Source organism: Salvelinus namaycush, chromosome 17, assembly GCF_016432855.1.
Source record: "Salvelinus namaycush isolate Seneca chromosome 17, SaNama_1.0, whole genome shotgun sequence".
In the NCBI taxonomy this organism is placed as follows: domain Eukaryota; kingdom Metazoa; phylum Chordata; class Actinopteri; order Salmoniformes; family Salmonidae; genus Salvelinus; species Salvelinus namaycush.
In genome coordinates, this window is record NC_052323.1 from 10,095,751 (window position 1) to 10,106,446 (window position 10,696).

At 42.7% G+C, this 10,696-nt stretch overlaps 1 protein-coding gene across 1 annotated transcript; it reads right to left on the reverse strand.

Moving 5' to 3' along the window:
- Positions 1-2,128: 2,128 nt before the first annotated feature.
- Positions 2,129-5,274, reverse strand: LOC120061887 (complexin-1-like). Its single transcript, XM_039011664.1, has 2 exons — positions 5,056-5,274; positions 2,129-2,326 (listed from the first exon to the last, which is right to left on the reverse strand). The coding sequence occupies exons 1-2, from the start codon at positions 5,272-5,274 to the stop codon at positions 2,129-2,131; spliced, it is 417 nt and encodes a 138-aa protein (XP_038867592.1).
- Between the last annotated feature and the right edge of the window lie 5,422 nt (positions 5,275-10,696).

Here is a 10,696-nt window from a genome sequence, read left to right on the forward strand (position 1 = left end):
TGGCAGTTTCACAAATGCCATCGGTAAACGGCTTGATACTTGTCTAGTACACTCAACATCCATTGGTTTGTAAGCAAATTACAATGGCACTGAAAGCAAACGGTTACTCGGATTGTGCATCATTGACAAATGCTAGCTAGCTAGCTTGTTCACTGCCAAAATAAAGGCTTAACAATCTATCTGTTAGCCAGCACTCTATAAGTTAGCTAGCTGCTATAGCGCATTTTGTCTTTCTCTTTGATTACATGTTGGACTTTTTTTCTGTACATGGCAGGCTAGATAGCTATTGACATTTACTTGGTCATGTGTTGTATCTACCTCAACACAAGAAAATAAATCCCCACAGTTACAGAAGAGCATCAAAGCCATTCTCTTCATACTAAAGACAAAATCATATTTGTCATATTTGTTGTCCAAGACCCTATGAAGCCTGCGCAGGCCCTATGGAATGTCTGAAATATTTGGAATGTACACTACAGCTTAATTAATTTTAAATTAAGAAATTGAAGGAAAGGGATGAAAGAACTTTAAACATTTGGAGTTCTGTGGTACAACTGAATGACAGAAACGTCTGGGGAAATGTACATATTGACCTCTGGGGGAAAAAATGACAACATATAGAAGAACTTATCGGAGGACAACGGTTTCCTATGGTGTATGCATGCCTCTCAAGTTATTAGCAAAAACGGTCTTGTCCTGCAATCTCTGTAGAGTTTAGAACACAAATTCATGGTATGGAAGAACCACAAACCAAATCCCACTGAGAGACAATGACCCGTACTGGTTGAAATGATCAATGTGATAAAACACCCTACATGAAACAAATCCTCCACCTCTTTCCCTACTTGGCAAAATGAAACACTTTGGACTGAAGTCATATGCTTCGCCGTTACTAGTCAGACAACATTGTGTCTATACACACAACATGTATTAAGCTCAACACATAACAATGAAGATTGTCTGTTTTTGCTGATTCGGGATTGCACTCCCTTTAGTTAACCAACGGACACAGGACAACTTCATTTCGAACAATATATTGCACCATTGTCACTGTCTGTTTCACATAAAGTGTGTTCACAACATAGTTGTGGTTGACAAAACTATAAGTACATCTAGTAAATCTATTTACAGATATGGAAATTAGAATAGTTAACATATAGCCCTCTACGTCCAATTGTATTTTCTGGATTTGATTCTCACAAGTCCTACTGTTTATGAGCCAAGCAGATCGAGTTAGCAACAACTATGGGTTTATATTTTTAGCACAGGTGTATCATTGTTTTTTTGTTGAGCATTTTTATCGAGGACATCTATCACCTCAAGGAAGAACAGTTAGGATGTCTAGTAGTGTCATCGAAACAAAATTGAAAACCAGAGTTATTGCCTTAAATATGAATGTATTTCACTTAATCATACCAAATGTAATGGAATTTGTAAATGTACTGTACTCCACAAAATCTATCAACGGCATGCTTGAAAAACATTTGTTGTTGAATGAATGATCCATTTTCTTTATGGTTTACAACATTGTTACAATTACCAGTATAATTTTCAACATTAAAACCTATGAATGTTTTGGGACAGAGAACAGTATTAAAATGATCAATGAAGAACCAATAAAAACTACATGGATGTATCAATTTCATCAAGAACAAAACAGCTAAATGTAATCAAATGTTTATCTGATTTGGAGAACGTCTTAAATGTTTAAATTATGGCTTATACTCTTTATATATTTTCTGGTACTCACATATATTCATTTTAATCCAGAGGCTATTATTTACAAACAAAAATTGTGGATTATAGTTTGTCAGATCACATTCTAAGGCCTGGACACCTTGAAAACCTGGCATCAAATTTGTCTTTAAGTTAAGGTGTTGGATCTATGCAGATGTTACATAGGTTCATACATCACGTCATGGTATCACCAATCAGTGGTCTTCCTTCCAAACAAGACAATGTAACACATGGATAGATCAGATCATTAAAGTTAAGGACAAATATTATGGTGCGCTGATCAAATCCAGGGCTCTTAGAAACGGGGATGTATGGGTGAAGAACGGTTGGTTGGGGTGGTGGCCTTGGTTATGTATGTTGGAAGGTTAACAATCTAATACCGCCAACACTGTTACTTTTTATTGAACATATCCATAAATGGACCAGGGAGGAATTTCATGACCGTGTCCATGATACTTTCCTCTTCCTCCTCCTCATCACCACAGCCGGCTGGGACGGCCTTCTTGGGGCGGGTAAGACTCCCCTCTGCTGCCTGATCCAAAGCAGCCTGGGCCTCGGCTTCCTTCTCCTCCTTCTTCTTGATGCCGTACTGGAACAGCAAACAAACAAAGGCGTCCACTTTAGGCAACAAATGTCAACTTCACTTCACACATGCTCTTAAGTCATTTCTATCAAATGTGGGTCCCACTTCAGTCTCAGTAAAGTTTTGTGCACCTCACCGTGACAACATACTACTCATAATAATACATTAATAGTAGATTTTATGATAGAGAATTACAGGGAAAGTCCACTCAGCCTACCCTGGATTACACATAATGTAGACCTACTTGGCATTGAGACGTCTGGCACTCAACCTTGCCTCCTTCAACAATTTGCATAGTAATACAAAGATCTTATGCCCCGCCCCTTTCAAAGAATGAAAGAATAATAGACAACATATCTTAATGGTTGTATGTACCCATTATTGTTAGAAAATATCTCAACATTCTCTTGTCTTTGATCAAGCAGTGTAAAACACATTATGGAAAGTGGAAATAATTTCCTCTTGCAGGACAGTAAATAACAATCAATCAACCAATCAAGCCATTAACCAATCAATCACCGTGATATACAACAAGAGAGCCTATTATAGTGCACAGTATGATCAAAACAGGAGTGCTTTCTCTGAGATGAGCCAGGTTAGCCTCCCACTAAGCGAGCAAGGATTTGGCCTCTATAGTAGACCTCTGGCTGGGAGAGCTCCTGGTGAGTTACTGCCGGATGCTGAAGAGGGGAGTACATGTAGACTGCCTGACTGATGTAACATCCTAGGACACGGATGCGGAAGATGAGTTGGGACTCTCCTGTGAGCCCTTTGCAACTCTCCCAAGCATAAATTCATGTGATTCTCAGCCAGTAAATATCTTAAAGGAGGATGGATCTCGTCTTTTTTAGCCACAGAGAGGATATGGTTTGTGAACGGGGACTCAAAGAAAGGGGAAGGCGGGGAGTGCTCTCAGTACTGTCTAAGGCGTACTGAAATTGTTTTTATTTTTTTATGTTTTATTTCACCTTTATTTATCCAGGTAAGCTAGTTGAGAACAAGTTCTCATTTACAACTGCGACTTGGCCAAGATAAAGCAAAGCAGTGCAACAGAAACAACAACACAGAGTTACAAATGGAATAAACAAGCGTACAGTCAATAACACAATAGAATAAAAAAAACGTCTATATACAGTGTGTGCAAATGGCATGAGGAGGTATGGCAATAAATAGGCCATAGTAGCAAAGTAATTACAAATTAGCAGATTAACACTGGAGTGATAGATGAGCAGATGATGATGAGCAGATGATGGTGTGTAAGTAGTGATGTGTTCAAAAGAGCAACAAAGTAAATATAAACAATATGGGGATGAGGTAGTTAGATTGGGTGGGGTATTTACAGATGGACTATGTACAGCTGCAGCGATCGGTTAGCTGCTCAGAGAGCTGATGTTTAAAGTTAGTGAGGGAAATGTAAGTCTCCAGCTTCAGCGATTTTTCAATTCGTTCCAGTCACTGGCAGCAGAGAACTGGAAGGAAAGACGACCAAACGAGGTGTTGGCTTTGCTAATGCTAATGATTATGTTTTGCCTCCTTTTGTCATGATTACACAAATCAAAAGTGTGTAAGACATTCATTAAAATTCATCAGACTGATCATATTTTATCTGCCAATATGAATTAGCTCAGTTTTCATGATTCTTTCATGTTAGGCCTCCTAGAAAAAGCGTTCTCTCATCTTTGAGGCTTGAAAAATGAAATAAGCTCACTCAATTCCTCACTGCTTTACACAATACACAATAGAGGCAGCGCTAGCTTGCCAGAAGTTACTGGAGGAGCCGTAGCTTTTTGCTGATGCCAATAGTGGTTGTGCATGTTGGAGAAGATCAACAGAGATGTTGGTGCATTTCAGTCACGTTGTGGAGCGGAACATGGAGATGCAGTCTTAATCCTGGTGTAAATGAGGCCCGCTGGGTGCCAGTGCCGCCAATAAGACGCTGCGTCTTTAGCCCTCTCTCTTTGCATAACATGGATCTCTTTGCATAACATGGATCTCTTTGCATAACATGGATCTCTTTGCATAGCAATTGATCGGCATCAAATAGGAAGTTGGTTATCTCACAGCGGGTGATGATCCACGCATTACTCCATGCTTAGTAATATTTACAGATTCCATACATCGAGGAAACCTTTAAGTCTGGTTTAAAGACTGATCACATCTTTTATGTTGGAAGTTAAGGTACATTTCTCTGAAAAATAAGTCTGTTAACATTCTGGTTTTAAAGCCCGATGCCATTTCACTGCTTTAGCTCCCTTGTGTTGGACTCTTATTCCTGCTCTCTCTTATTCAGGGTCACACAAAAAAGTCTTCCACAGTCTTCGGTGTCCAACGTTTGCTGAAGCTGCACTGTAATTTCTGTCTTTTTCTGCTGGACCAAAACGAGGGCCCTCAGGATTTTCCAACACTAAAGTAAGTTTCTTTGAGGTTATATCAAGTCAAGCTTCTCCTACCAGGTTCAAAAGACACCACTACTGAACCAAGCTGCCATATTCTCAGCATTGGATGACAGCGAGAAGTAATGATCAAATAGGAATTTAACAAGCATAGTGCATTGTTTGGTTATGCAGAGACAGACAGACAGTCAGACACACACATAAACACACACAGCGGCTTTACATTATGATAATGCATGCATGAGTTTTGCATCGGGAGGCAATCACATGTGAGTATGAACCGTGCAACGGGGTTGAAGCTATTTGCATAAGATTCATCGTTCAACATGATGACATTTTTACCTTATCCCTGATGCCCTGTCGGACGTTTTCTCTCTCCGATTCCATTTTTGCATATTTTGCCTTCCTCTCCTCCTCCTGTTGTCGAAGTGCCTCTTGTCTTTCCTCCTCCTTTTTCTCCGCATCAGGGTCCTTCTCAGCCTCTTCCCCACCCAACATTTTCCCCATGTCTTTGGTGGCTCCTTTAGAGGTGAATGAAAGGGGGGTAGAAATGTCAGTCATGAGTCTGTTATGAGGGAACCCACAGTACAGTACTGAACAACAGAGGAAACAAGAAGTGACCAGCCTGAACGTGAACGCAATAAAAAATAATCTCCTCTTCCTTTTGATGGGCTTTGTGTTGGTTTCTTTGGCCATGACTATCTCTGTCAGAGGCTGAGCCACGCACAAATGTTCCAACTGGACAGTGGGTCAAGACCTGAGAGCAAAGGGAGTTTTTATGGTTTGGAGTTCTGTGGTAGGATTTGGAGGTGGCTGATTATACGAAGATACAGTAATAGAAAAAACATTCTCCCATTGATCTCGACCACTGGCATGGCTTCTTAGATATGATAGACAACTGAATGTTATTACGGAGAAATAGCTCTTGGGTGATTCATTGGCTCACTTTTATTCAGTGAAAAGAGGCTGGACAGAGTTGCCAAGAACCAATTGAATAGGCCTTCCCTCAGAGATGAATTGCTTATACAAGCTCTGCATTGACCAAGCAGATGGACATTTTCATATGTCGACATGTTGGGGAGGACAAGAGAATGTGATGACAATAACTCGTTCAGAAATGATGAGACATGGGCAGATGGTTATTATAAATGGAGAGGAGGGGAGTTCATTAACATCTAGTGGTTTACTCTATGCAGAGATTTGGCTGAAGTATTCGTTAGTGGCGGCAGGCAAAGTCATATAGATCACATCTGGGCCGTGCACAAGTTTTCCCAATTTAAAAAAAAAAAGTACACATCATAATCAAGCAGTGTGCTTAGCCTGCGAAACGAAATCTACTTTTGTCCCTTTTTAATGTCTCTGAGAAGGATGCTTGTGTATTTACCTAAAATCAAGACAACATCATACTTCAGCTAAACACTCCCATGAATAATAGATTAGAGAATGTCTACATAACTTTTAAACTTGTAAAAGCCCCCATCCTACATTTAGAGAGAGATTAAGCCCTGTATAGAGTCAGACTGCTGAGGGCTGCTCCAATATGCATTCCCCTCACAATGAGGTCTGACACAGAGCATGTCGATGAATGAGACATTGTGTATTCAGTCCGGAAGCTTCACCTCCTCTCCCCCAACAGCTGGAGGCATGCCAGTGCTCTCTCTCTCTCCCAGCTGCCCATGGGATACTCAGACTCCCTGACACACCACACCTCTCAGACCTGACTAACTGGAAATGGATTTTAATGAGGACTGGGCCAACCGGATGGAGGATAAAGATGTGGTGGAGATGGCTCCACCACAGCTCATCCTTTACGAGCCTTTCCCCGTCCAAAAGGCTTACTCTTTCAGCATTTGCCCCTCTGTCTTGATCCAATCTGTGCAAAGTTCCAACAAACCAGGCTGCATCCAGCTCTCCAGAGGAGGAAGCCAAACACACGGCCATCTGGTCTCCACCCGAAATTGATGAGCGGTTGCCCGCCATGACCTTGGGGGTCGCTGGCTACTCTCCGCATTGCATTCTGATACTGGCAAGTGGGAGTTAGGCAAAGCTGCAATACCTCGTCCTGACAAGAGGACCTCTAATTAATAAACGCATTTCTGTTTGGTGTTACATTAGCGAGTTAGCATAGCAAACAAACGGCTAGGGCTAGGATATGTTGACATCTCACAAAGGAACAGTCTTAACAGTGGATGTCTTATAATGCGCCATTGAACACCAATGTTTACGATACGTAACACACAGGGGTGAAATAGGGGGGAATGGAATGAAGTTTCACTCCTTAGTATTGGAGACAAGGTACAGTAGATTTGTAATCTGTTTAAAATTGCACAATCCCCCTCCCCCACCTATAATATTGTAATCTTGAGACACTTCCAGTTACAATGATGGTCTATCTTCCACTATATTACTATATTGTAGTATGAGTGGGATGTGATGTTATATTTTTTATTTTATTTATTTTTTATTTCACCTTTATTTAACCAGGTAGGCCAGTTGAAAACAAGTTCTCATTTACAACCGCGACCTGGCCAAGATAAAGCAAAGCAGTGCGACAAAAACAACAGAGTTACACATAAACAAACGTACAGTCAATAACACAAAATAAAGGAAAAATAGAAAAATCTATGTACAGTGTGTGCAAATGTAGAAGGGTAGGGAGGTAAAGGCAATAAATAGGCCCTAGAGCCGAAAATAATTACAATTTAGCATTAACACTGGAGTGATAGAAGTGCAGATGATGATGTGCAAGTAGAGATACTGGGGTGCAAAAGAGCAAGAGGGAGGGTAAAAATATGGGAATGAGGTGGTCGGGTGTGCTATTTACCGATTGGCTGTGTACAGGTACAGTGATCGGTAAGATGCTCAGACAGCTGATGCTTAAAGTTAGAGCATCAGTATCTCTACTTGCACATCATCATGTGAGATATTGTGTCTTTAAATGTAGGCCATGTGGAAGCTAGCTGAATACAAAGCTGAAAAAGACAATACAACTATTTAATGTACCTTTCTACAAAACCCTTATAATGTTATTAATTCGCAGCTGTACAAAATGGTTACTTTGGGAGAACTAGTGACAGGCAAGGCCGTGATAAGCTCTACTGAAGAGCAGACTCATTGCAGTGACTTCTACAAAGATGATTCTACAAAGGACAAAAAAAAGCATTAAGGGAACAAATTATTTTACACTAACTAATATTTTCACTCAAGGTCAGAATAAGCAAAAGTCTAAACCATTTCTTGAACGTCTCTACAAGGTACAGTAGGAGCCGCTGTCAGTAATTTCCCTCTAGTGTGTGTGGAACCAATCATTTGAGTGAACTCTCTCCGTGGTTGCCAGTAGCCTGGGGAGATGTTTCCAACTCGCACACACAGTATTTTCTACTGACTGTTTGAGGCCTGTCTGCCTCAAATACGCATGCCAATGTTTCACACAGCAACAAGTTCTCAGTCAAATTTCACTCTAAATACATTATTTTGTCATGGTATTCTCATATCTGTGTGCGCAATGCTGTAGTTCGAATTTATTTCACACATGATGGCCCTTTCCTGGCCCATGGCTGTGGTAATAAACCAGAAAAATTACATGGAAACCCTGGTCTGCGACAAAACATGATTTCTCAGCCCTGCTTGCCTCTATATTATTGATGATCTGCACGTGAGCACTTCTTCTTTGTGAAATCCTGTGTTATCATTATCTGTATTTAATTAACTACATTTTCTCCTAGCAATGCTGCATGCTCTGTTCCTCTTCTCCCATCACACCGTACGCTTAATCTCCGCACCCAAGTCTAAATAGCTCATCTGTTTGTGACAAAGTTGCAGCGGAGCAGCATGAGACAGCCACCATCCCTTTAGTCTTAGTGGTGACATCCCCTACCAGCTGTGCAGCCTAATCGCTAACGGAAATGGTATGGTTGCTGAGGCCTTTTGGGCGCATTCACTGAGAGGATTCTCTGTGTAGAAGCTAGCTAACAGGCGCTAACAGGCGCTAACTCAACAGAGCTTGAAAGGGTCTCCTCAGCTCAGTTTAGGCCCGAGGGCCAATGTCAGAGGAGAAGAGGGTGAGTGTGCATCGTAGCACATAGAGTTGAAATTGAAAGGGATCAAGAGAATTTGAAGTTGAGGAAGGGCAAGGTCACATGTTGGCTTAAAATGTGCCATGTTACGTATAGGCATGCAGTGGACTTGGTGGAGAGTGAGAGAGTGAGAGGAAGAGGGGAGCAAATGGTACACTTGACAGGGTGTGTGTGTGCGTGCGTGCGTGCGTGCGTGCGTGCGTGCGTGCGTGCGTGCGTGCGTGCGTGCGTGCGTGCGTGCGTGTGTGTACACAGTAGGTGTTTTGTCCTTGTGTGTGGAGGGGTGTTTGGAGGTGGCTCCGTGTAGGTGTTACCGGCAGAGAACAAAATGTACCACTGTTGACAGTATGTGTGTGACTCTCTATGTGTGTGTGTGCGTGTGTGTGTGTGCCTGTGTACGTGTGTGTGTGTGCGTGCGCGCGCGCGCATGTGTGTGTGTGTGCCTGCCTGTGTGTGTGTGTGCGTGTGTGCGCGTGTGTGCGTGTGCGTGCGTTCACAGTAGGTGTCTTGTCCTTGTGTGGGTGTTTGGAGGTGGCTCCGTGTGGGTGTTACCGGCAGAGAACAAAATGTACTACTGTTGACAGTATGTGTGTGACTCTCTCTGTGTGTGTGTGTGTGTGTGTGTGTGTGTGTGTGTGTGTGTGTGTGTGTGTGTGTGTGTGTGTGTGTGTGTGTGTGTGTGTGTGTGTGTGTGTGTGTGTGTGTGTGTGTGTGTGTGTGTGTGTGTGTAAGAAGGTCGCTGTGCCCTGTTGAAGGACTGTGAAGGGGGGGGGGGGGGGGCGAAAGTAGCCCCTACGGAACCCAAACACGTGGCGTTAGCGGGGAGCAAAGGCACCAGCTCGAGGACTGTGTTCCTTCTCCTCCATCTGTCATCCATCACACCTGTCCCAGGGCTACAGGCCAGCCCTCCCCTGCATCGTTAACTTCTACTCCCAGGACAGACACCACCTTGAATTGGCTCTGAAAGATTGAGCCTCTTTTAATTGTGATAGGACAGTAGCATGGTGGGATGGGGTGTGGAGTCAAGACAAAAAAAGGTGATACGCACATTCAAAATGTTCATAGGTGGTGCTAGGTGATTTAGCAATGCATCAGAAACATAGGAATCATGCAGAGAGTCTTGCGACTTCCAGAATGTGGTTCATAGTTACATTGTTACATTGTGACAGTAAGGCCCTTCAACAGAACATCATATTTTGGGTGGAGTAATACTGTGCGGTTCCTTCAAAACTACCTCTGAAGCAGGGTCAAGTGGTGGGATATTGTAAGAGCAACTGCCTTTGTAGAGCTAGACACATAGCAGACACCAACGTAAAGCACACACCAGTTTGTTGCCAAGAAATAGCTTGGTTGGTTAAATAAATAAATAAAACACACCGACCACTGAGAGAGGTAGATCAATTTTCCATTTTAGATTTTCTAAAGCAATCTATTGCTCCTCCCCAGCCAGCCTCCCAACACATCCCCCATTTCCCACCCGTGATGCAGCTCCCAAAACCATAACAGCGTGCAAGGTATAACTGATGGTCTTTTCTGGAATTATATATCTATCGGTGGTGGGTGAAAGTGGGAAAAACGACCATATAGAAGGGCCCCAACGGCTGAGGGATCTGGCCTGCAGACAGGTCGGTAATGAGACTTGGGGTTTTTATGTGTTGGCGAGCGGGATGGGTTGGAATAGGAAGGGGGGAGGTACAGTGGACCCACAGCCACCATATCTAAGGTAAATCTCCCGGGGAAGATGGAGAACGAAGACAGAAGGTTCATCATTGCTGTGTTGTATCACCCATTCTCCGCCACAGACTCTCAGCATGGAAAGGAGCTAGCAAGACCCAACGCGTGTATCACCATGCGGTTCGCACCAACAACCCGGCGCCCCATTTATCTACAGAAGACGCAGGTCACCC